Source organism: Oryzias latipes, chromosome 14, assembly GCF_053564925.1.
Source record: "Oryzias latipes strain Hd-rR chromosome 14, Olatipes_Hd-rR_3.1".
Classification (NCBI taxonomy): Eukaryota; Metazoa; Chordata; class Actinopteri; order Beloniformes; family Adrianichthyidae; genus Oryzias; species Oryzias latipes.
Genome location: NC_136250.1, coordinates 9946566 through 9974420, shown reverse-complemented (window position 1 = coordinate 9974420; position 27855 = coordinate 9946566). Strand labels below are relative to the sequence as shown.

The 27855-nt window shown below is 39.2% G+C and overlaps 1 protein-coding gene and 1 long non-coding RNA gene across 2 annotated transcripts; both read left to right on the top strand.

Annotated features, from left to right (window-relative positions):
• Positions 1-2: 2 nt before the first annotated feature.
• On the top strand, positions 3-21113 carry LOC111948701 (von Willebrand factor A domain-containing protein 7-like). The gene is made up of 17 exons (XM_023962864.2): positions 3-63; positions 4092-4146; positions 4284-4477; positions 5444-5716; positions 14023-14116; positions 14195-14329; positions 14616-14802; positions 14906-15081; positions 15242-15354; positions 15444-15560; positions 16689-16901; positions 16990-17122; positions 17255-17401; positions 18892-18984; positions 19074-19354; positions 19445-19738; positions 19889-21113. Exons 3-17 carry the CDS (start codon positions 4295-4297, stop codon positions 20351-20353), a joined length of 2904 nt encoding a protein of 967 aa, XP_023818632.2. The 5' UTR covers positions 3-63; positions 4092-4146; positions 4284-4294; the 3' UTR covers positions 20354-21113.
• Positions 21114-22164: 1051 nt separating this feature from the next.
• On the top strand, positions 22165-23342 carry LOC110016338 (uncharacterized). Its single transcript, XR_013647611.1, has 2 exons — positions 22165-22446; positions 22959-23342. It is a non-coding gene; the product is annotated as an uncharacterized LOC110016338 (long non-coding RNA).
• Positions 23343-27855: the final 4513 nt, after the last annotated feature.

Below are 27855 nucleotides of genomic sequence, written 5' to 3'. Positions count from 1 at the left end.
AATTATAAATTCAGGTGACAGCACCACAGAAGCATTGCCATGAGGACAGCGGTGAAGCACCAGGTAAGCCCACAGACAATCTTAATTCATTTTTATTATATATAATAATTTGTCAATATGCAGGCACATATGCTTAAGGTTTTCCATCCTACGTAGCTAACAATTGGATTTAATTTTGATTTATGGTCTCTCAATTTGATTATTAAATGGTTATCACACTACTAATGTCTTGTGGTATGTTCTTGATGCATTTTGCAATTTTTTTTTTTAAGTAATGTCTTACCTTTTTTTGTTTTTTCAAATGAATTCAGTAATTGAAAATCATTAAAAAAGAACTGCATTTTTTCCTCACTATGGGACAGAGAAATTGAACACATACTTCCCACATTCTGACGTCAAGAAAATCGTTAGCGATTTACAAAAAAAAAGCTCAATAATCATTTTAAAGAAGGCTTTGTGTATTAAGGGGCACTTTTACAAGAAAACAAAACAAAAGGCATTTAGAGATAAAGAAAAATGACCTTTGTGCATTATTCTGCAGATATTTTACAAAAAACATTTATTTTTTCTTCACAAATAGTTTTTAATTTTGAGTTAGCACCTTGCCTCCAGTCTCTGCAAACAGACACTGGGAAACCAGTTTCTTTGTAACGCTTGATGGTTTTCTTCCTCTCATTCTCTACCACCTTCGGAGGTGTTTCCCATTTTGACCTTGGGGTTTCCAGTTCATATTCTGCGCACATGTTCCTGTATATTATTCCAGCCACTTGATTGTGGCGCTCCGTGTATGCTTCCCCTGCCAGCATCTTACACCCTGCAGTTATGTGCTGGATTGTTTCAGGCGCCTCTTTGCACAGCCAACACCTTGGGTCTTGTCTGGTGTGGTAGATCTGAGCCTCTATCACTCTGGTGCTCAGGGCTTGTTCCTGAGCTGCCAGGATGAGTGCTTCAGTGCTGTCCTGTAGGCCAGCCCTTTCTAGCCATTGGTAGGACTTCTTGATATCAGCCACTTCAGTTATGGTCCGGTGGGACATCCCATGCAGGGGTTTGTCCTCCCATGAGGATCTATCCTCCAGCACTGTATCCTCTGCTCTCCATTGCCTGAGACATTCAATTCAATTCAATTCAATTCAATTTTATTTGTATAGCCCAAAATCACAACAACAGTCGTCTCGATGGGCTTCGAAGTAAAACATGAACTCAAAAGGATCACGAATACAAAGAGTTCAATAGGAAAATACTAAAATGAACTAACAAACTGACTAAGCTATACTGGCATCCCTGCCCTTAGACCCCCCTTCGCGGTAAGGAAAAACTCCCAAAAAAACGGATTCCGGAAAAAACGAAGAAACCTCAGGGGTGCCCAGATGAAGGAGGGATCCTCCCCCAGGACGGACAGGCGATTTACCAGAACTCTTAGAGAAGAATTAACTTATCTAAATCTACAACTACATATATAAAAGTCCAGCAGACGAGCTTCATCCAGCCGTGGTTGTGGGGACAGTCAAAGGCGCCAGTCGAGCCGGAGACAGGAACCTCAGCCAGGTGTAGGAGCAGGAGCAGAGATGAGGTACTCGGTCAGGTACAGAGCAGAGACGAGCCAGAGATGAGCCTGAGACAGGATCCACAGCCAGGTGTAGGAGCAGGAGCAAAGGCGAGGTAAACGGTCAGGAACTGGAGCACGGATGAACCAACTGGAATCCCCAGGAGGGGAGAGGAAAAGAGGGACAATACATGAATCGCACTGTACCAGACACAGGCATGGAGAACTAAATGATAAATTATGATCAAGAATAGAGGAGAGGAAGGGTAGAAGTAAAAAAGGAAAGAGGACAGAGGACAGAACCCCAGTGCACCATAGTTACCCCAGCTTCAACTTCTAGCAGCCTTTTAAAACAAATAGTTATTAAGTTTAATTTAAACAAATTAACATTAAGTTAAATAATCTCTGAATACTAACTAGTCTGACAATAAGCCTGTCCAAAGAGGAATGTTTTAAGTCTAACTTTGAATGTAGAAACTGAGTCGGCCTCTCTTACATGAGCTGGGAGTTTATTCCATAAGACAGGGGCTTGGTGACTAAACTGAGCACACTGTCAGTTGGGGCCTTGAGCTTGATGTACTCATGCATCTTGGATGTTTCATCCTGGGTAGTGGCTTCTACGCTCACTAGTCCTCGGCCTCCTTCCTTGCGGCTAGCGTACAGTCTCAGGGTGCTGGATTTGGGATGGAACCCTCCATGCATGGTGAGGAGCTTTCATGTCTTAACATCAGTGCTCTGTATCCCTTCTTTTGGCCATCTTATTATCCTGCAGGGTTTCTGAGAACTGGCAGTGCGTAGCTGTTTATTGCCCGGGTCTTATTTTTGCCATTGAGCTGGCTTCTCAGGACTTGCCTTACTCGTTGGAGGTATTTATCTGTTGCAGCTTTCCTTGTTGCCTGCTCCAGGTTGCCATTTGCCTGCAGAATTCCATGGTACTTGTAACTGTCCTTGATGTCTGCTATTGTTCCTTCTGGGAGTGAGATCCCTCCTGTGTGGACTACCTTGCCTCTCTTTGTCACCATCCGGTTGAATTTCTCGAGCCCGAATGACATCCCAATGTCAGTACTGTAGATTCTGGTAGTGTGGATCAGGGAGTCAATGTCACGCTCGCTCTTAGCATATAGCTTGATGTCATCCATGTAGAGGAGGTAACTGATGTTGGCCCCATTCTGAGTCGGTATCCATAGCCAGTCTTGTTGATTATTTGGCTGAGGGGGTTCAGACCTATGCAGAACAGCAGTGTGGACAGAGCATCACCTTGGTATATCCCGCATTTGATGGAAACTTGTATAAGTGGCTTCCCATTGGCTTCAAGGGTGGTTTTCCACAGCTTCATTGAGTTTCCTATGAAGGCTCTTAGAGTCCTGTTGATGTTGTACAGCTCCAAGCATTCAGTGATCCATGTGTGTGGCATTGAGTCATAGGCCTTCTTGTAATCAATCCAGGCTGTGCACAGGTTGGTATGTCGTGACTTGCAGTCTTGAGCGACTGTTCTGTCGACCAGGAGTTGGTGTTTGGCTCCTCTGGAGTCTCTACCAATGCCTTCTGTGTGTTGCTTATGAATTGATCCATGTGCCTATTTATCTTGGTTGCAATGATGCCAGACATGAGCTTCCATGTTGTGGAGAGACAGGTTATTGGCCGGTAGTTGGATGGGACTGCACCCTTTGAGGGATCCTTCTGGATCAGGATCGTTCGCCCTTCTGTTAGCCATTCGGGGTGAGTCCCATCTCTTAGCAGCTGGTTCATTTGTGCTGCCAGGCGCTCGTGGAGTGTGGTAAGCTTCTTTAGCCAGTAGGCATGTATCATGTCAGGGCCAGGTGCTGTCCAGTTCTTCATACCTGAGATTCTTTCTTGGATGTCTGCCACTGTGATGGTTACTGGATTCTGTTCAGGGAGGTTGCTATGTTCTTTTCTCAGAGAAACCAACCACTGGGCATATATATATATATATATATATATATATATATATATATATATATATATATATATATATATATATATATATATATATATATATATATATATATATATATATATATATATATATATATATATATATATATATATAATTCTTTCTTGATTATTAGCTGTTTGAAGGAACAGCAGCTGGCTTCCTCTCATGCACCCCAACAACTTACTGTCATCGAGTGGTGTTGCTTTTGTATTTTATTTCAGCTATTCATAATTGTAAACTATATAATCTTTGCTCTTCAATCAACTCTTCTTGAAAATCAATAGAATTGTAAAAGATTCACTTTAAAGCTGATTTGTTTTCTTAGAAAATTGACAAACTATGTCAAATGTCAGACTTTATTTCTGCATTTTTGCAGGAGTACCTTTCGTCTTTTAAAGTTATTAACTTACTTTTGACACAATTTACACAAAATGATATAACAAAAAATGTATGCAATGTATGCATTTATCCAAGCACCTTCAGTTAATTTCCATTTTGAATATTTCAAATCTCCTATATGCTTTTCTATAAAACCACATACCAGATATGTTTAATCATTCCTAACAGTTGTGTTTCTTTTGTTTTCAACAGAAAAATAAATTTCCATCTGGCTAAAAGAAGTGTGAGGAGCTTTTCAAGTCTTGAGGTTTGTTCTGAGTTGTACAAGAAAAGTAGATAGTAGACAAAAAGGAAGAAAATTCTTGCTTAAGTGGGAAAGAGAGAAAAAAAGTTTTTTTTTAAATATGAGGTAGTAATTTTTCTTCTATTCTCCCATTTTTATAGGCTGTGCAGTCATGCTGTGGCTGGCATGGTTGTATCTTCTCTATCTACAGAGTGGAGCTCTTGGTTTTGGTGTAAACCCATTTCCTGGAGACTCTTTTAATCATCAAACAATCACTGAAAGAGCACTCCTGAATGTTACAGCTCAGGTCTGCAGAGCTCTGGCTCTGGCTGAGGGGAGGGACTTCACTTTTCCTGTAAGATGACACTGTGATGGCATTTGTTTGGATTCATCATCTCTTTAACATGAACTATGGAATTTTTTCCATGGATAACTATTGAAAATGCATTTTGCAATTGACAATTCAATATGTAACTCAGGCTCGGAATATAAAAATACATTTTGAAATTAAGAATACATTATTAAAAAATTTAATTCACTATAAAAAATATAAAAATAAAATATTAAATGAAAATAAAATCAGTTGTGTTTTATATGGTCATGGCTTTTTGATGCCATATTTCAAATGACAGTGCAATTTACAATTCAATATGCAATTACATTTCAATAAATTGTAACTTAAAATCTAGTGCATTTTAATTTAATTTGCCATGGTGTTTTTGACTCAAAATTCAAAAGAAATTGCAAAACAGCGCCCTCTAGTGTAATGTAGTGTAATGTATGGAGGTTTTTTAGTTTTAACCAGTAATATGCAATTTTCAATTGACAATTCAATTTGCAATTTGATCATTCCATTTGAAAAAGGCATTTTGCAATTCAGAATTCAATATCAATAATTACAATTCAATCTTACAAATGTAAAAATAAAATTTTAAATAGAAGCTAAATCAATTTTTAGTATTGAATAGTCAGTTGCAAAATATATGTTCTAAATGAATGATCAAATTGCATATTGAATTGTAAATTGCTAATTGCATTGTCATTTGAATTATGGCATTAAAAACCGCCATTTATGTTGTTTTTATTCAACCCATTCAATTTTTAATTTTTTAATTTTGTCATATTACTGAATTCTAAAAAGAAAGCTGTATTTTTATATTCCAAGCCTGAATTCCATGTTGAATTGCCAATAACAATATGTAATTTTTATATTTCATGATTGGGAATTGAATTGTCAATTGGGAATTGCATATTACTTTGAATTATGGGTAAAAAAAAAAACTTGCATAATGAACTAGAAACATAAATGTGTGTGTTCCAGGCCCAACCTTTCACTGCCAAGTCCATTGCTAATGCATGTGAAGCTTCAAAGTCATCCAAGTCTTTCCTTTCCAACGTCTTATTCATCCGACGTATGAATGCAGCAATAGATTTACGTCAACTCCTTGATGCCCGTTACCACTGTGATGATGAGCTCATCATAGAAGGACAGAGGCTCATCACAGATGGTTTGTTAGCAGTAAAGGCTGCCAACAAGATGCAAAATTATTTGGTAGCAAGGTTGATCCTGGCAGGGATACTCCACACCTTACAGGTATTTTCTATCTTTTTCTAATCTTTTTATGGTCTAAAACCATACTTTAAAGTCTGAACAATTGTGTTGTTACGCCTGTTAGTTCAGTGTTGACTCAACAAATATTGATTCCAAAAATTAAGTAACTTTTAACTGAGTGTTGTGTTGCTTCAAAGCTTAATATGGAGCCCCTAAAGGTACATTGAAGAAGAAAAAAATTCAAGTGAAAATAAAAATATTACTAACTGGTGAACACCAGTTAGTTTCAGTTACTAACTATTGTCTTGCAGCATAACATAATACAATATGTGGTTTAAACTCATAAAAGATCAGACTTTTTTTCTTTTTTTTTAACCAAAGTTTAACCTTTAAAATCTGTCCATTCTGGAGGAAGAGTACTGCGCAAAAGCCCCCAGAATCAGGAGATATATTTATCTGGATATCCTCAGAAATACCCCATATCTGGTGATATCTACGGTGGATACTCTCCGGACATGACTGTTTCTAAGTTCATGTCCGGAGCATATCAACTCCGAGTATGGGACACTTTTATTCTGATAGAATCTGGAGATGAGATTCTCTCCAGATATGAGATGCGTCACTAGTGATATCCAAGGTCAGGATATTTCCAGATTCTATCCATGTCAAATCTGTTGATATCTGATGTCCGTATACCAGTCATATCTGAAGTTAAGATTTGGAACATATGGCCATCAGGCATATCTGATGAACCAACACCATTGATATCCGAGGTCAGGATATTTCCAGATTCTATCCATGTCAAATCTGTTGATATCTGTATACTAGTCATATCTGAAGTTAGGATTTGGAACATATGGCCAGCAGGCATATCTGGAGAACAAACACTAGTGATGTAAGTCAGGATATTTCAAGATACCGGTCATCTCAAAAATATATAAGAAATAAAAGAATCTGAAAGAAAGAAGAAGTCTGTTAGGTTACAGTAACATTGCTGTTCTGGCCAATGTTCTAGAATACAGGCAACTGCCCAACACAAAACCCCCCAGCGGCCGAGTGGCAAACTCAAGAACGCATGTAGCTTATAACCCCAAAGGAAGATCCGCCAACGTTTTCCGAACACAGTCAGAAAGAGAAAAGTCATCGCAGGAAAGGTTCAACATAGGCTAAACATGAACCACCTTTTTTAAAGTCCTAATAAAAAAGTGAACACGTGTTTGTCTGTTTGGCTGCTTTAGTGAATCGTGCTGCTGCTTTTATTTGTCCGTCTTCGTGTTGCGTGACCGGAACACCAACATGTTAACCATGTCAGCTATCAGTGAGGATCTTAACGGGGTGAAGATGTTTCCTGCCGCGCTGAATTCACGCTCCCATGGAGAGCTCGTAGCGCATATAGACGTATATTTTCCTGCCACTTTTGACAGAAGTGCAGAGACATCGGGGCGCCTGCGCTCCACCCTCGCCCCGCAGGCTCCTCTCCTTTCCCTACTCCGGCGCCCCCAGCGAGAGGGGAGCCGACGTTCGGACCCCGTGCAGCAGCTGCCGGTGGACCCCCGTGTCTCCGTGCTGCCCGCGCTAAACGGGCCCCACGGCGGTGGGGGGGCGACGTCTGCCGCTCCAGCGGGGTAATCGGGAGGGAGTGACGCCGTGGCCGCCCAACACGTAGAACCTAAAAGAAACCTAACTGACATAGTGCCCAGGGTGTCCAACATTTGTCCATAACCGCATGAGAATACACAATAATTAGCAAAGATGAATATGTTTATAGCTCAAATCACACACCATATGCAGTCCTGTAACTTCAAATAAATAAAGTGTGGGTCCTCGGTGATGACGTCCTGCGTGTGATGGGGTTTTACGGTCTGACACCGAATCCCAGGAAAAGCTACTAGGCTGCGCGAATGATCCATACGGATCACAGGCCCCGGTTCTGCACAGACGTCTGCCGCGGATTCCAACACCCCCCCCCCCCCCCCCCAATCCCCCATCCCCTCCATGCACTTCATTTAATCTCTACGGTCACGTCCTCTGCTGTTTACCGTGTTAAAGTCACTGCTCGACGTTTGTCCGTTAGGTGATGACATGTTTCTGGGTTACTTGAAGTTTTATACAAAAGCGAAGTTTTTCAGCACAAAATATTTTTATTCCAACTTTTTTTATTGAATTTTTAGAACATATTAACATACAGAGCATGTGTTCAGAAGGTAGTCGTGTTTAGACGAAAATACAGCTCTGTTTCCCCATTTCCCTCCCATCCCGAACAGAACATTCCCATATCCAGGTCATGCGTATACACACTCGCACACATACACATACAGACAGGGCATAGTAGAGATCCAGTCTCTACTTGTGTGCACATATACAAGAACACACGCACACGCACACACACACACACACACACACACACAAAAAGAAAAAAGAAAAAAAAAAAAAAAAAACATAATAAAATAAGAAGGGAGGGGGGTAGTAAAAATTGTGTGTGGGGGGGGAGGGGGTCAGTCAGTTTCTGCCTCTGGGAGCAATGTAAGAGTATCTACTAGTGATAAAAATGGATGCCATGTCTCTTTAAACTTACTTAGAGGTCCTTTTAGTGAGAACCTCAGCTTTTCAAGTTTCAGGTTATATAGCACCTCCTTTATCCAATAGTCATGTGAGGGGGGGTCAGGGAGCTTCCACCTAAGCAAAATCAATCGTCTGGCCAACAGGGTAGTGAATGCTAGAGCACGTGTGCAAGGTCCAGAGAGGTTCATGTCAACAGAAAAACCAAAGATAGCGGACACTGGGTTAGGAAGTAGCTTTGTTCCATATGCCTGGCTGAGAGTGTTAAAAACATGTGTCCAGAAACGTCTTAATTTAGGACAGGCCCAGAACATATGGGTATGGTTTGCTGGCGAGTGTCCACAACGGTTGCACTTATCAGAGATGGATGTGTAGATTCTGGATAGTTTTGCATTTGTGTAATGTATCCTGTAGAATACTTTGCACTGGATCAAGGCATGTCGGGCACATATAGAGGACGAGTGTATCAACTTTAAGGCTGTATCCCATTGTTCTTCAGATAGTGTCATATGTAATTCCCCTTCCCAGGTGGTTTTCATGAAGGAAATTGACCTACTGACTATTGTGTCAATCATTCCAGTTAGAACTGAAATACAGTGTTTTTGCTGTGGGTCCACCTTCAATAAGGTATCTAAAAAAGTTTCAGGGGGGCGGTTAGGGTAATGAGGGAATTTTTTCTTCACAAAATCTCTTGCCTGGAGGAAACGGAAAAAATGAGAGTTGGGTAAGTTATATCTGGCTGAGAGATTAGCAAAAGTTGAGAAGATATTGTTGGTATATAGGTCCTTGACTTTTTTAAGTCCTTTACTATGCCATATTTTAAAAACCGCATCAGTAGTGGAGGGAGCAAAATTACAACTATTTAGTAGGGGAGATAGTATTGAAGGACCATGCAGACCGAAATATTGTCTAAATCAGCACAAAATATTTTTACACACTGTAGATACACATACGGAAACTTCGAGGGGGGGGGGTCATATCCTGTGTCCTTATAGCTTCTTGGTTTTTTCCACGTCGTCCAGCCTCTGTGATTATGTTTCAATCGCTTCAGATGAAGACTCTTTTCCTGAAAAAAGGGAAGGAAGGATGTGGTTTATTTTTGCTATTTAAAATAGCCCCCGGAATTGGTTAATATAACCCCGTAGCCTCCAAGCCCCGAATAAACATGCCCTTTAATTTAGATCAAAAGTTTTACCTTAACTAATAGGCTCGGCCGGGTCACTGCCGCCAAGTCCCGGATCCTCTGAGGTCTGGTCGCTGCGAGGACGCGGTCGGCCCCCGCTTACTAGAGGGTGTGCACGCAACACCGTTGTCCATGTTTCCTACGGTCAACTTTTATTCTTTTTTTCCGTCTTCATCTTCGTCCCTATGCTCCATGCCGCCATTGTTTTCAAACAGATTGCGTAATGGCGGCGCGGAGCTCTGTAACTCGACAGCTGATTGGTCGCGCTGCAGAATGTGACCAATCGAATTTCACTTTACTGGAGCTCGGGTAACACGTCACTAGGGATGGGTACCGCGCCCCGGTATTGAACCAGCCCCGGGGCCGCATTCTTCAAGACCGCAGTATCGTTAAGATCTGACCTGAACGGTTCTGCTATCGGTACTGGAGAAGTCACTTTTTTTTTTTTTGTGTCCCACAAAATATAAGCGTTATCTGCCATATTTAACTCACCAAGTCAGTCAATTTTCCGTTAATTTATGATTATATTAATTTTGGTATTCTCGTTGAAGAGGAGAGCTCTGTCTGTCTATTTGTGTGCACGGGGGGCGGGGCTGTTATTCAGACAGCACGCGCCGCGCTCGCACACACACAAGACAAGGCAGCGCACACACAGTCAGTGGCGATCTTGTAGGGGACACGTGAGCGCCCTAGACTAAAGGCCTGTTCACACCGGGACGAATTTCGCCGGCGATTTTCGCCGACGTTTAACGCCTCGTGACTAAACAAAGGGCACCAACGAGAGTGTGCACACCGACGCGAAAAAACGCCAGGCGTTAAAGCGTCAAAAAAAAAAAACGCCTCGGGTTCGTTTTTTTTTTTCGACGCGTCGCGTCGAAATCTACTCGACCAATGAGAATGGCGCTTTTGCTCACGTGTCTGGAGCTTCTGAAGTTACAGTAAAACACAACTTGGGGGCGCTCAAACACAAAACTGCCTTGCTGAGCACACATACCAGCGAAGAAGATAGACGCCAAGTAGCGTCTACACTGCCGCGAAGCAATAATGACGGACATTCTAAAATATCCCCGAACCAAGCACCAGTTGGAGCTACTGGTGCTTGAAATATTCATGTTTTCTTTGTTTGATTCTGACAAGCGTGTAAATACTTGCTCTCTTCTTCTGAGTGAAAAGCGACTTTCAGAAGCGTAAAGTTGCGCAGCGCCACCTTGTGTACAGGAGTATTTCTGTTTTACATTAAGCGCCATCTAATGTCAGGGAATGAAATTGCATGTTCACTCCACTCATCGTCAGCGAAAATCGCCTGGGTGTGAACACAAAAAACGTGGCGAAAAACGCTGGCGAATAACGCCTGGCGAATATTCGTCCCGGTGTGTACGGGCCTTAAGAACTAACGTTTCTGCGTAAAAATTATTACGTTTGCCTACCATGCTGTCACCTTGCTACTACGATGACCGTATGTTGCGCTGTTTGTGCAGAACAGGCTGGGGCAGCGGGAGGGGGGGTGGGGTGGGGGGCGTTGCACGCGGAGCATACAACAAACAGGTAGAGAGGCGGGGCTTAGACTCACCGCTTATGATTCCAGACCCGCGACAAACTATCAGCTGCTTCCTAATACTTAATAATAATTAATAACTAATGATAGTTGTCATCCGTAAAATTAATATCATTTATTGGGTTTACTGGATTTAAAGAAAAATAAATGGAGTTGGCAAAATAGAAAGGAGTCTGCATCAAAGTGAATTTGTTTCCATCATTTAACTTAACTTAACTTAACTCTGGTGGTGTTTGACAGACAGAAAAGTCTATTCAAGGTTGTGGAAAATGGACAAAAGATCAAAGGAAACATCACACTAATAAATAATAAAAACAATTAGATTAAATAATTAAATAAATATCCTGTCTGGAACATTCTCATGTATAAAGTAAAATGTTTTGTTAAAAAAAACAATGTTGTTGCATAGTGAGGAAAGAAAACACTTTATGTTCTTAATTTGTTATTTATTAATTTTTTTTCGTCCTCAAAAAGTATCGATAAGAGTACCGATAAGAGTACCGGATCGATAAGCAGTATCGATAAGAGTAGTAGTATCGTTAAAACCTTAATGATACCCATCCCTACACGTCACGGTTGTTTGTTCTCCTCGTGTTATTTTGCGGCTTAGAAACTACTGAGGACGTTTTGTTCCCGGCAGTATTTGGAGAAAAGGCTGGAGTGTGACCCAAAAATCTATGATAAATAAAAAAAATGAAAGAAGTTTCTTTTAAAATCATTCACAAAATTTACCCCACTAATCAATTCATGCTAAGATACATAAAAAAATTGATCCTAACTGTCCCTTTTGCAAAAAGAACATCGAAAAGCAATTAACCATCTTTTTTGGAATTGTACTGAAATTAGAATTTTTTGGAAGAAGTGTTTACAATTTATCAGAAATCATATTCACCCCAATTTCACTCTGAAATTTGAATCTATAATTTTTGGCTTTCATAATAAAAACTTGGACTCTAATAAAAACTAAAAATTAATCTTATTATTATATTTGGCAAATTGTATATTCATAAATGCTAATTTTATTTATCTCCCCCCCCCCCCCCCCCGTGTTAATCAAACAAATTGAAATGTATCTCAGTAAAATCTCTAAAAGCCTTAAGAAAGCTGTATGTTTGTATGAAAGTTGTGGAAACCTGAATGTTTTTGTGTAAAATGCATGTAAGATGTTTGCTCTCCTTGCTGTACTTACATTTTGTACAATAAAGTTAAAAAATAAACTGTCTTTACCCACTCCCTGAAAACATTTAAGCATAAACAGAGCAGTAGTTATCATTGATTTCTTACCAAAAACAATCCTAAAGTTTTTATAAAAAAATCTTATGTTTTTTTTATTGGTATAATATGAGATACTGTTTTACAAAACATCCCAAAAGACTTTCCTGCCACTTGATACATGCTCAGGGAGAAATTGGCTGTTGAAAATGCCAAAAATTTGTTGTATGCCCGAAGTGCCACTGTATTTATTACCTTTGATGAAGCAATGAGGATATTACTGTATACCTTAATCAAACTTGGATTGACTTGTCAATACTTTTCACACCTGTTTTATTTGCGGGAAAATATAAGTGCAGAGCAAACTCAGCTTAACAGATCAGATGCGTAATTCAAATTTATCATAAACAATAGATGTCTGGAAAAAAATACATGTGCCTTTGAAGTATCTTGTGCACATAAATTGCTAGTCAAGGCATCAATCAAACAAGTGATACATTTAATATCTAGAGACAATACATGTCCTAATGCAGTATCGCCTTTGCACATATCATAAAATACGGTGTAGGTACCATAACCGTTCGTCCTGGAACTTCTGTTCGGGGCCCTTTCGATTGAGTATAACGTCACACTACGGTAACCCCACTTGGACAAACTACGTAGCGTCGACATCTGCTTTGGCTCTACATATTTTCATTTCACTTTCCCTTTTTTAACCTAAAGGAGTTTTCCCTCATAAATTGTGTCTGACAATATTCTTTGTCATTTTTATAAAGACATGCTATCACAATCCACTCATTACTCCAGTTTAAGTTCAGCCGTGGGTGAAATTTTTGTCAGCATGGCTAAATGTTGCCCTTTCGGGTCCGTTCTGTCAATAATAAAGCAATGGGTGCACGGATTAAAAAAACTATAAGAGAACATTAATTCAATAATAATCCTATTTCCAGATTTGACTTCAAGTCATATTCGAAACTTGGATATGACCAAAATAAGACACAACCAGTATCTTCTGCCCGGATATCTTCAGATATGCTGCCTGTCTGGATATGCACGAGAAATGCCTCAACACCTAGACAAGTATACACTACAGATACTACAGGATATTTACCGTCTTCAGTATCTTTACTCCAGATATTTCCAGATTTGACATCAGGTCATATTCGGAACTTGGATATGACCAAAATAAGACATAGCCACTATCTTTTGCCCGGATATCTTCAGATATGTTGCATGTCTGGATATGCATCAGAAATGGTCCAGATTCTTTAGATATTTAAGAAAGTATCCCCAACAGATATTAAGGATTCTGGCTCTTTTCGCGCAGTCCTCTTCAGGTCAGTTCATCCTGTAGGTTCATCTCAGCCATAAATGTATAAACTTCTTTAATCTAAATTAAATAACTGCCAATTTGGTAACCCTTTAAAAAAGTTACTTTTATTTTAGTTTTCTTTAGCCAGAGAGGCAAAATGGAGAGATTAAGAGCCACATGTGGCTTCAGAGACACAGGTTGCAGACCCATGCTCTGACTGAAAAAGAAATTAGTTAAGTTACAGGTAATCTTATCATGAAGGGAAGCTCAAATAGTAACTAAATTACAGAATAGAAAAATACGATAACTAGAAAAAGGAAGTAATATATTCTGATCTTCCAGTTGTGTCCCATTTGGCAAAATGCACTTATTCCAGATGAATTACTTGATTGATTTTTTTAACTGTTACAATTTTGTAACAGTTAGTTGCATGAAATGTAAAAAAAAAAAAGTAAAATAATTATGTAAATTAATTAATTAATCCTAAAAAAAAATTCTACCTCCCCCTTTTCCTCTTCCCCCTGCAGGATTTCTACAGTCACAGCAACTGGGTTGAATTAGGAAACAAATTTCCAAACATAAATATGATCAGAAAGAACGCCAACATTGGAAAAATTGCAGGTAAAACCACAATTAGACCATATTTTCTTTAAATTTATGAGTCAAAAAATATGCCTAGAATTTCATGTTTCTCTGCAGCTAAAACCACTGCAACCTGTCGTAGCTGTAATGGGGACGACTGCAGCAACAACATTTTGGAGGATATAATAGCAGGAAATATTTTGACATCTGGATACTTTGTTGTTTGGCCTTTGTCTGGGAACAAACCGAAAGGTAAAAAAAACAAAAAAATGTACTGAATCCAGCATTTTTAATTACAAAATTATCCTGATTCACAAAAATGTGTTAAAGAATATTGTTTTTTTTGTTTTTTGTCCCTTGTGTTGAGGTAGTGAAAGTAGTGACATCAGTTCACTTTAGCTTTACGAATTTTTTGTTTTTATTTAAATGTATAAATCAAGTGTCCATTTGTTCATTTGCTGTGATATGTACAGTTGTTGTAGATAGCTGAGAATTCTACAGTTTTATATTTTTTTGGTTTTGTTTCCATGATTACCAGGAAAGTGCAGCCATGGGGGTTTCTTTGATGCAACAAGTTCAGTTGAGCCTAAAGGTGGGATCAACAAAGATTCCTACACCTCCAGCCATGGATATCTTCACAGGGAAGCAGCAGAGCTGGCAATATCTGCAACCAGTCAGCTTCTGGAGGACATTCGAGGAGCTACTGGGGACAGAGAATTCCTTCAGTATTTGACATTCTTTGACATTTGATAATCTTGAGTGATGTACTGCCCAGAGCAGAATTGAACTATTTAAATCATTTCCAACCTCCATTTTTTAATCCCCTAGGTTGATGGGAATCTCAAAGGGATCAAGTAAGGCTCTGTGTTTTGTGGTGGACACAACTGGAAGTATGGGTGACGACATTGCAGCAGTACGGAACGTCACTTCAACTATCATTGATAGTAAGGTTGGAACAGAGGATGAGCCTTCATTCTACATTCTTGTACCTTTCAACGATCCAGGTGAGTTCCTAGAACTGCAATTCAAAATCCTGTACAATAAATCATATGTTCTGTTCTGACATTTGATTTTAAATGAACCAACATTGTTCCCTATTCAAAGAAATTATAGAATATAAAGAAAAACAACCCAATAATGAGTCTTTTCTCGTGTGTCTGAAAGATTTCGGGCCTTTGATGAAGACTACAAACGCTGAGGTCTTCAAAGGTTATATCAATTCACTAATACCAGACGGAGGTGGAGATGCTCCAGAAATGAGTCTTTCAGGACTTCAGGTTTTATGCTGTGTTCAATTCTACTTTAGTTTTTATTGTTAAACGTTTGATATTCTAGAAGTTACAACGTTTGTTTGACTTTTTTTCAGCTGGCTCTAACTGGCTCTCCTCCTAATTCTGAGATCTTCCTCTTCACTGATGCGCCTGCCAAAGATGAATATCTGAAGAACACAGTGATTGCACTCATAGAGCAGAGCAAGACAGTTGTGAGTACTTCCATACACCAAGATGCTGTTAAGACACTATTTTTGAAATGCAATTAATCCAATTTATCTTGACAAATGAAACAAATACAATGCTGCTCTGCTTGAATCAGCATTATTTTTTCATTTTGTTGGACAAATGTCAAGAATTTGTCATTAATGCATTGAAAACATAAAGATGAAAGATGGCTCTTCCTTTTTTAACTCAAAATACAAGTGACCCATGCATACCTTTCAACCTAGTATAAGGGAACACAATGCCTTTTGGAGTTGGACTCTCAAACAAATGAACAATGACACTTTCTTAGCGGCAACATAATAGACGTCATGTCTCCCAACTGATGGCTTTGATCCATCCGGCTAAGAGGACTGTGGTGTGTGGTGTCTGTGGTTACCCAGTCTCTTTTCAGGTTCACAGGAGGCCCTTTAGTCCAGGCCGATTGACAAGTTCTGTAATGTGTAAATGGGGGCTTGACATATCAAATGTTATAACTCTGAGAGAGAGCTTACGTCTTGGGTGTTTGTGGTTGTGCCGCTGGTTTGTGCACACTCAGAGTGGGCTTGGGTCTCACATTTCAGCGGGAATTGATGTATTGTAGAACCTCGGTCTACTTCTGAAGTCTTCAGCCAGACACGCGAGGGCGTGATATCCCATCCCAGAGGTTGGATGGATCAGTTGGCTATGTGTAGGACTGGCATGTGGGAAACCAACCAGAGTTCGCTGCAGGGGCTACTATGAACTTCATCCAGTGTGGGTCCTTGGACAAAACCCTTTGCCTTACTGCCCAACTGTATAGCCACAAGGGTTCCCAGAGTCTGGGTCCCCCCTGTGCCGGTCCCCAGCCCAGATTAAACACAGGGTTGTGTCAGGAAGGGCATTTGGCATAAAAATCTCTGCCAAACCACCTGTTTGATTCAGTAGAAGCAAATTTGCTGTGGTGACCCCTAAAAGCATATGCCAGAGGGTGGACAACAGCATATATTATACCAATTAAATCAAGTTAAAGGCACTGTGATGTTTCAGCTAACAAAAAATATTTGGACAATCCAAAAACGGAGGGTTTAATTGTTGGCCATCATCAAAACACAACTTTATTGTGCATCTTCATCATGTCCTGATCTTTCATTCAGGTGAACTTCATGATAACCGACATACTAGGGTTCCGTCGTCGCAGAGAAGCTAATGAAAATCAACAGCAACAGCAGAGCCAACGGATGTTGAGGTCAGATTCTCAGCTGTACAGAGATCTGGCTCAGGCTTCAGGAGGACAAGCTATTCAAGTTTCCAAAAGTCAGCTACTTCAGGCTACCAGCATAATCACAGAGTCCACAAGCTCCTCTCTGGTATTAATACATGCCCTCACTATTTGCAGCAGCTAACTCTATTGTGCAGGAAATTTCCAGCTTTCCCTGTTTTTATTTTGTATCCCAGGTGACCCTTCTGCAAGCAAGCAGAAATTTGGGGAGTGCGGATAATTACACTTTCAGTGCAGATGAAACATTAACTAATCTGATCATTTACATCACTGGAAGTTCTGTTGAATACACGCTTGTCAATCCTTCAGGTGACTATGCTGATCAATTAAAATTGCATACGTTGATTTAATTACGCTCCAAAATATGGCATAAAAAACAACTAGGATATACAAAAACAACAGAAAACCTTGCATTAACCATAATTTATTTTAATTGTTTAGGTGAGCTTCATAATAGCACCTTCACAGGGTCGTCAATCATGACAGCTGAGTTGGTGGGAAACTTACGGACTCTGCGGTTGCGGGCCCAAGTTGGATTGTGGGAATTGAGACTAACGTCAACAAATCCCTATACCCTGAGGGTTGTAGGTGAGACACCTAACAAGGCTGAAATCAAACAATTTGGACAAACAATTTTTTTTCAGAGATAAGTTATCTTGAATGTCTGATTAAATCAAATGGCAAAAGTTAAATAAAAAAGTCTCTAAGTACCAGGTTGGACCCCCCTTTTACCTTCCTAATTGACATGATAACATCACACAGTTGCTGCAGATTTGTCGACTGCACATCCATGATGCCAATCTCCCATTCCACCACATCACAAAGGTGCCATCAGAAGATGGCTACTTCAATTAATGCTGTGGCATTGTAATGCCTTGTTGGTCCCATCGGTCATAGGAGAATGATCAGACTGGTTCCAGCTGATAAAAAAAGCAACAGTAACTCAAATAACCACTGGTTACAACCAATGTCTGCAGAAGAGCATCTTTGAACGCACAACACTTCCAGCCTTTAGGCAGATGGGCTACAGCAGAAGAAGGACACACCCGGTACCACTCCTAGGAAAGCAAAACTGAGAATACAGTTCACACAGGCTCACCAAAACTGGACAATAGAAGATTAGAAAAATGGTGCCTGGTCTGAGGAGCCTCCATTTCAGAATTTGGCCTAAACTACTTGAACCCATGGAACCATCCCTCCTTGTATCAATGGTTCAGCCTGGTGATGTCATGGTGTGGGGTCATTTTGTTGGCACACTTTGGGCCTCTTAGTACCAATTGAACATTATTACAACGCTACAACCTACCCAAGTGTTGTTGCTGATTATGTCCATCCCTGTCTGACCTTAGTGTACCATCCTCTGATGGCTACTTCCAGGAGGATAACGCGCCATGTCATAAAGCTAGAATCATCTCTGACTGGTTTCTTGAACATAACAATGAGTTCTCAAATGACTTCCACAGTCACGAGATCGCAACACAATACAGCACTGTTGGGATGTGATGAAACGGGAGATTGGCACCCTGGATGAATAGACAACAAATCTGCAGTAACTGCGTGATGCTAACAAACTCTCTAAAGAATGTTTCCAGTACCTTTTTGAATCTGTGCCACAAAGGATTGAGAGATTTCTGATGACAAAAGGGGGTCCAACTCCAAGGTGTACTTAATAAAGTGGCCAGCGACTGTATATACACATTTTAGATTTTTGTATTATAATCAAAGAATGTTGAGATGTGTTCACAGCCAGTCGGGAGACAGACTTATGGCATCCATTCAGCTATTAAAGGCAACCTTTTCACTCTTACCCGGATTTACGGAAAAAAATCTAGCCTTCAGAGCATTGTCATTTGTAATTTTACATATATCTATTAGATGAGTATGGCTGAGTATCAGCTGTAAAGCAATGGAAACGTATGCAGAAGTACCTAAAAATGGAAACCACTTTAACCAAAGCAAGCAAAAAAAAAAAAAAACTGACCAAGCATGGAGCCCTGTTGTGCACTATGACTGACCCTTGTTTTTTATTACTCAAAGCTGTAAAGTTTCTTGTATGTTTTTACTCATACTATTTACAGGTCAGAGTCCTATTGATTTCATCTTTAGCTTCGTGAGGCAATCTCAGGGCCCATTAGGAGGATTTGATTTAGTTGAAAATCGCCCAACAGCAGGTAAAAAAAAAGCCCTTTCCTGTGCTTTTTATTTTGTTTGAGGGAGTTTCCCAGCTTTTTAGTTTGACCTGATTTTCTTTCCTTTAAAGGCAGCAACACCAGTTTGCAGGTTACTCTACTTGAGGCTGACATCTCCACTGTGACAGAAGTTACTTTGGTTGAATCCTCAGGGTCAGGGCAGGTTAATGGTCATGTGGAGGCTCAGGGTGGAGGACAATACTTAGTCCATTTTGACAAGATACCATCAGTTGAGTTTGTGGTATTAGTGAAGGGCCAGAGCACCAATAGTACAACCTCGAGAGAATCCTCAATGACATTCCAGAGGCAGTCTTCAACCAGCTTCAGAGCCTCTTCTGTATCTGTTACTTTGGTAAGAAGATGATGTGTCAAAACCATTTAACTCAAATAAAAGTTGTTTATTTGTCTTTTTAGCATGTTCTTTTGATCTGTTTGTTTTCAGTCTGATACAGGAAGTGTCTTAGAGCCTGGAACTCCACTCCTCATTCCCTTTTCTGTGACGACCACAGGCGAAGGAGGAAACTTTGTCATCAAAGCTACCAATGACCAAGGTTATAATTTAACCTTCCCATCCAGTTTAACTCTGGAAAGTGGAGGTAGTGCCAACGGAACTGCAAGTATCACAGCACCTCTGGCCTCCCAGGCTGGTACTGGTGTCACACTGACCATAGAAGCTGAAGCTCCAGGAGGTGCAAACGGCAACTATGATGTGCTGCGTCTCACTGTTCTTCCAAAGGTCCATTTGAGATAGAAGACTACATTGCTATACATAATATTTATACCTATATATATATATATATATATATATATATATATATATATATATATATATATATATATATATATATAATTTTGTGGTAATTTTTCCATTTTCTTCCACATTCAGGTGACAGATTTTTCTCCTCCAGTTTGCCAGTTGCTTAGTCTCCAGTCCAACTGCAGTGACAGCTGCAACCAGTCTACATGGGAGCTCTCTGTCCAAGTGACCGATGGAGAAAATGGAACTGGGATCGATAGCATCAGTCTCAGAGAAGGCGACGGCATCTTAAACTCCAATATGACAACAGCCAACGTGACGCTGGTATCCTACAACGCATCCTGCTGCTCGCCTAATGTGCAGCTGGTGGTTGTAGATCGAGTGGGTAATGTGGAAGTCTGCAGTTACTCTGTTGCCCCAAATGTAAGCACAACAGTCGGTTCAACAGTCAGCCCAACAGTCGGTTCAACAGTCAGTTCAACAATCAAGCCAAGTTCCTCAACAACAGCTTCATCATCTGGAGCTGTCCAGTCCTCTCTTCTTTGCCTCAGCGTCATGATTTTGGGGCTTATGTTGGGCTATAAGATGTGTTGAGATTATTTCTATATTTTCAAGAGTTGTTGATCGACCACAAGATGTTAACAATCAGACAGCCCCCCTTTGATTTTCATCAAACTGCAACCATGGTATTTGGCATATAGTCGCTGCAAAATTGGATTCAACTGAGAATAAAATAAATTGTTAAATCTCACTCAGCACAACTAATATTTTTAATAAGTCAAAAAACTAAGAGAAATTAGAAAAATTATGTATAAAAATTAAAGCAAAGGTTTGCATTTTGACATTGTCATGATTTTCGATTTTGTTTTTCTTTTATATTCCTACATCTGCATACGGTTTGTGGTAGTTCTGTAATCAACCTTGAATGGGTTGTGACTTTTTCTTATTAAGGTTTTGCGGTAGGGGGACATAAGGTTTGTGTAAAAATAAAAATTGAAATGTATGTATGTATATTATTTTAACCCTTGTGCTATCCTAAGCACTTTAACATTGGGAGTTGGGTCATCTAGACCCACTAGACAGTGCACTGAACCTTTTTTCTTCAATGATTTGTGATTTTCACTGGTGTCCATGGATTACATAAATTATTTCCTCCTTTATCCACCTTTGTCATGGTAGGGAGAACCCTAAGATAGCACAAGTGTTAATGAGATTTGTTCCAATGCCAATGTTGATGTATTGTATTTGATAAGTAAAAATTTTCTCTTACTTGACTAAAATCAATTATTTTAAAATGTAATAATGTAATAAGTTAAAATAAACAATTCCTTAAATAAAGTATGAAAAAGATCAACTGAGGCCTAAATTTTATGTGTTTGCTTGAAAATAAAAAGAGCACCCCCCTCCCCCCTGAAAAAAAACAATTTTAACTTATGAGTATTTTTCTATTACCGTATGTTCACGATGGGTCTTAGGGCGTAGTCTCAGTTGAGGGTGATTTTTCACTCGCGCTCTCCCCCCTCGCGCAAGGGTCAGACACACCGGTTTCAGGATGCACACACACACATTTCACAACACACGTTAGCCCAAGCATCTACAATCCATTCACAAATCGTGGTGTAACTCGCCCGGCACTGCCTCCCACAACTATAAATGGAGATTGTTCCTGCCCCGATGTGCGTATCACTGCCATGTTAGTCTCGTTCTTCTCGACAGTGTGACTCACCAGGATGTCAAAGGTGAGCTTGTAATCCGCTGGAAGTTGCTGTGGAACCATAACCCATTCAGAGAAAACAACCTACCTTTCTGTGGTCAAGAACCATGGCCTCAGACTGAAGCTCAAGACAACAATTTGTGAATATTTACTAAACTAAAACGGAGGGATCCCAGGTAAAAGAATAAGACCATTTACTGTTCATTGGAGGTCACATCTATTAGTGTAAAATGAAGAAGAAAAAGAACTCTTGAAGATCATCTAGCAGATAGATACTTATCCATTAGGTTTTACACATTGACCAGGCAGATCTCTTCATGGTCACGTTTTACTTTCAGTTCTCTGAGGGTGAGTTTATAGACAGTATCATTGAACTCTGCTGAGGGCCCCGCCCTAGAAAAAATGAAGAATTATAAAATCAGGTGTCAACCCAAGAGAAGCATTCCCACCAGGACAGCAGTGAAGCAATAGGTAAGCCTACAGACTATCTTCATTAATTTTTATTGTAAACTTCACATTCTTTCTGTTATTGAACAGTCTATTTTCATAATAATTTATAAATTACATGCATGTACATTAGGGATGTATCATTTTCAGATACCTTATTATTTGATGCTGTTTGTAAGTGTAGCCCAGTTATAAAAAGCATTTATTTTTCCTGCTGGCAATTAAAGGGTTAATTTTTCATTTGCAGTAGAGATGGTTTGGCCCTCCAGGCATACCATGCAGGGCTCTGTGGAGGGTGCCATCTTGTGTCTGCGTGTTTTTTTCTTGCAAGCACGAGGCAGAGAAGGAGCTGCGTGACCAGCAGAGAAAGATCGGCAGTGTTATAGACGGAAGAAGAAAAATAAGTTAAAGAATTAAAAGAAGCTACTTTTTGTTTTTTGAGATCGGTTACGTTGTGTGCCGAAAGAACATTTTCAGAGCGGCTACGTTGTGAACGCGTCGTGTTTAAGAATTCTTGGAAACTCCGGTGAGTAGGAAAGAGTTGTATATGGAGTTGACGGTTATGTTTTAAATTAAATTCTGTTAAAAAGGGGAACAAAACAATTTGGAGTATGTAGAAAATGTTAATTTGTGTATTAACTGTGTTATTAATGTTTACTTTATTTGATTTCTTTCTGGTATACATATGCGTGAATATGTAATTTTTGAAAAGTTAATTGAAAAGGTGGTTGAAGTATTCATTGTTTAAAAAGAATTGTATTATACCATGGTTATAATAATTTTATTTGTTAAAACTTTATTCATACAGTTATTTTTTCAGATTTGTGGAAAGGGAAATTCCTTTTACTAATAGTAATACTTGTTAAAAGGATTACTGAATTTTTTGTTTGTAAATTGGTTTTGGTGAACTACTAAAAAAAAGAAAACCATAAAAACAATTTCCAAATTACAGGGAAAAGATACTGAGTTTATTGAAAGATGAGATCTCACTTGAACTATAGATTATAATGTGTCTGATTTATTCTGTACTATGTGCAGAATTGTTTTGATGACCCTCAATTGTAGCTCGGACTACAATTCTTCATTGGAAGTCGATGGCGAGCCAGGCGTAGAACGAGAGTATCCTGTTGAAGATTGAAGTACAGTGTGGCAGCTGTTACTGATTCCCATCAACAGGATTGAACCCAATCTGACAGGACAAGAGATAAGGAATATTCCTATGCACATTCACTTATCATACCCGGGTAGAGAACAAATTGAGTGCACAAACGAGACAAAGGACAATTTATTTTATACTATTTTTTTATAAAGCTGATTTATTTTGTAAAAGAAATTCAGTTTAGGAAGAAATTATTGTTTATGTTGTTGTTCTATTTTGTGTTGTGAAAGGTAATGGAATAAACCTGCCCTCTGTTATTTAAACACATTGTTGTTTTTTTCTTCTCTTCGTAAATAGGACCTAGTAACTTTGTGTAGCTTTTGCTGGTTAAGTTGACACAAGTGCTACATAAGGTTCTTTTTTCTGTGATGCCTCAACTTTTTTATACTTTCAAATTCATTCGACAAAAACTTATGTATATCAGACATAAACTCTCCACATATGTTCCCATGACATCAACAGGTATATTGTGAGCCATTTAAAAAAATAAAATGCTCTTACCATAAAAAAAAAGCTCTGACAAATTATGGTACTTATTTTTTACGAAAACAAAACGCTTTTAGTGACAAAGAAAAAAATTACATTGATTACGTTTTCAGCAGGTATTTTTCAAAACTACTGTTTTTGCACAGAACAGTAACTCTTTGGAAGTTGACACCTGCGTTACTTCAGAGCCTGCATTAGAACGCCAATCTACCTGGTCAGCTCAAGGTTGTATGTATTTGCAATTGAAAGTTGCAATGTCAGAGGAAATTTGTCACAGTCTTCAATAATTCTTCCATGATTTTTGGCAGTTTGGAGGAGGAGAATTCCTCAATATCAAAAAAGGTTACATTTATAGCTGATTTATTTTCCTTAGAAGACTGACACACAATTTAAAAGTCCGGAGTTCTGCATTTCTGCAGGTGTGCCTTTTGTCTTTTCATGTTAATTTTATATCCGACTTTTAACTCAGTTAACACAAAATGACATAAAAATACCCAGTCAGTGTATGCATCAGCCTAAACCACATTTACCTTCATTTCCATTATAACTTTTAATGCTTTTCTGTAATCTGTTTTTCAAACCACAAAACAGAGTTATTAAATCATCCCTAACTTGTTTCATTTTTTAATAAAAGTAAGAGGGAATTCCATTCAGCTACAGGCTGTGTGAAAAAGTTTTCAGGTCTTTCACATAATCTTTTATTGTTCCTCCCATTATAAACATTCAATTCAATTCAATTTTATTTGTATAGCCCAAAATCACAACAACATTCGTCTCGATGGGCTTCGAAGTGAAACATAAACTCAAAAGGATCATGAATACAGAGAGTTCAATAGGAAAATACTAAAATTAACTGACAAACTGAATAAGCTATACTGGTATCCCTGCCCTTAGACCCCCATTCGCAGTAAGGAAAATCTCCTAAAAAAAAACGGATTCCGGAAAAAAAACGAAGAAACCTCAGAGGTGCCCACTTATAGGTTAACAGGAGGATCTTGAACTTGATTCTAGAATCAACTGGGAGCCAATGGAGCGAAACTAACACAGGAGTGATGTCATTTCTTCTGCTAGTTCCTGCTAACAATCTAGCTGCTGCGTTCTGAACAAGCTGGAGACTTCTTAAGGAACTCTTAGTAAACGCTGCTAACAAGGAGTTACAGTAATCCAGCCTCGACGTAAAAAATGCATGGATGAGTTTTTCAGCATCACTCTTAGAAAGTATATTTCTGATCTTAGCAATATTCCGCAGGTGAAAAAAGGCAGTTCTACACGCCTGAGATATGCAAGCCTTAAATGATAAGTCCTGGTCAAGTAAAACCCCAAGGTTTCTAACTGTGGAATTGGGGCCTATACTTATGCCATCCAAGGAGACTATCTGATCAGACAGAGCATCTCTGAGGTTTTTAGGCCCTAGTATAATGACCTCAGTTTTTTCTGGGTTCAAGAGGAGGTAATTAATTGTCATCCAGGTCTTGATGTCACTGATGCAGGCATTCAGTTTCTCTATATTGTCATTCTGGTCAGGTTTCATGGATAAATACAATTGCGTATCGTCGGCATAACAATGAATATTAATGCTGTGTTTCCTGATTATGTTTCCTAGGGGTAGCATATAAAGCGTAAACAGGATGGGTCCTAAAACTGAGCCCTGTGGGACTCCATAGTTGACTCGAGTGCACTGAGAGGAATGTCCATTTACATTAACGAACTGATATCTATCGGACAGATAGGATTTAAACCACTGGAGAGCAGATTCTCTGATCTCTATGTCCTGCTCTAATCTATGGAGTAAAATACTGTGGTCAATAGCGTCAAAGGCTGTACTGAGGTCGAACAGGACCAGAATAGAAAGTAGTCCCTTTTCTGAGGCCAATAACAAGTCATTAGAGACTCTAACTAGTGCAGTTTCCGTACTGTGGTAGGGTCTAAACCCCGACTGAAAGTCTTCAAAGTTGCTGTTGTCCTGTAGGTGGTAGTAAAGCTGCTTAACTACAACTCTTTCTAGGATTTTAGAAATAAAGGGGAGGTTTGATATCGGTCTATAGTTGGCCAAGATGCTAGGATCCAAACTGGGCTTTTTCGGAAGAGGTTTAACAACTGCATATTTAAAAGACTGTGGAACTTAACCTCAACTTACCTTTCCAGAGAGGTATTTATCATTGTTAATATGGAATCATTAATTAGGGGAAAAGTTTCTTTAAAAAGTCTAGTGGGAATTGGGTCTAACAGACACGTTGAGGATTTGGAGGACGTAATGATTGATGCTATTTCCACTTGATCCACAATAGTGAAGCAATCTAATGTTACAGAGGTTTCTATGGATGCCTCCACTTCTACCGCTTCAGCCTGCTCTGGGCTGATAGTAGGAATAACTTGATTTAACTTATGTCTAATATTTGAGATTTTACTATCGAAAAATGTAAGAAAATCATCAGAGCTGAGAGAAACAGGAATATGTGGTTCTACTAAGCTCTGACTGCGAGTTAATTTAGCAATAGTGCTAAAAAGAAATCTTGGATTATTTCCATTCTCTGATATTAAGGTTGAATAGTACTGGCTTCTAGCTCTACGCAGAGCTTTTTTATAATTTAATAGGCTATGTTTCCAGGTATTCAGAGACTGCTCTGAACCGGAGCAGCGCCATTCTCTTTCCAACTTATGGGTTTCTTTTTTAAGAGTATAGAAAACTTATCTTTTTATGTCTTATACATTATCTATAATCTTTAATGTGAAGTGAACTCATTTTGAACTTTCAAGACTTATACTCCTGTGACATTCCTTTTTGCTTTATGGCTCCAGCAGTAAACTTTCCCCCTGCAAACCCCTGTGAAGAAATAGGATTGTCTTTGTGCAAATCTAGGAGTTATCCAGAGAAGCAATAAATATGCCATGGACTACATCTCTACCATCTGGGTTGAAGGTTTTTCCCCTGGAAAAGTGTGCAGATTCATGTTCTCATGTGGAGGTTGAAGCTGACCTCCCCCTAAAGCCGGGAGGAGCGAACTCTGTGGCTGATACTCCTATTGGCCAGCAGGCGGGCTATCGGCTGACGAATCAAAGCGATAAGAGGAGGAGATTCAAACACATGTTAAAAGGACTGTTTTGATAGTTTTCCATTGTTCTCAGAAATACCCACGAGTAATTTGCATGTAATTTATGCGTCTGTAGGCCTTTTAACTTGAGAATCCAGATATCTGCAACAATGTCTTTTAATCTGTGTTAGAACTATTGTCAGGGCAATAAACTTTGTGTATTTTTAATCCGGTTGAATCCTTGTTTTCTTTACCACTCTCGACTACCGAACACGCATGTTCATAGAACTGCAATTCAAAATCCTGTACAATAAATCATATGTTCTGTTCTGACATCTATCTTAGATGACCCCACCCTTACATTGACGTGTTCGTCCTACCATGACAAAGGTGGATAAAGGTGGAAAGATTTCATGTAATTCATGGACACCAGTGAAGAACACAAATCATTGAAGAAAAAAGGTTCAGAGCACTGTCTAGTGGGTCTAGATGACCCAACTCCCAATGTTAAAGTGCCTAGGATGGCACAAGGGTTACATAAACCAACATAAGCCCCTTTTCAAAAAAATAAAGTAAAATTAAGAAAAAACAAAAACCATAATGTTTCTTTTCTCTCGTGTGTCTGACAAATTTTGGGCCTTTGATGAAGACTACAGACACCGAGGTCTTCAAAGGTTATATCGATTCATTAAGAGCGTACGACGGTGGAGATACTCCAGAAATGAGTCTTTCAGGACTTCAGATTTTATGCTGTGTTCAATTCTACTTTAGTCTTTATTGTCAAACTTTTGATATTCTAGAAGTTACAAAGTTACTCCTAATTCTGAGATCTCCCTCTTCACTGATGCGCCTGCCAAAGATGAATATCTGAAAAACACAGTGATTGCACTGATAGAGCAGAGCAAGACAGTTGTGAGTAGTTCCATACCCCAAGATGCTGTTAAGAGATCTTTGATACACTATTTTTGAAATGCAATCAATCCAATTTACCTTGAAAAATGAAACAAATACAATGCTATAAAGATTATTTAAGCAAATATCAATAAACACAGGAAGAAGAGAGATGGCACTTCCATTTTTAACTTTTCAAAATAAAAGTGACACATGCACACCTGTCAAACACAACAATTTGTTTGACCTAAAACTTCCTTATACTAACAACACCCACTCAGTATCCACTGTTAACTAAATTTGTTTTACTTGAGGAAAAGTTTGGAGACAAAATGTGTTTAAAAAAACATCAACCAACATTAATTTT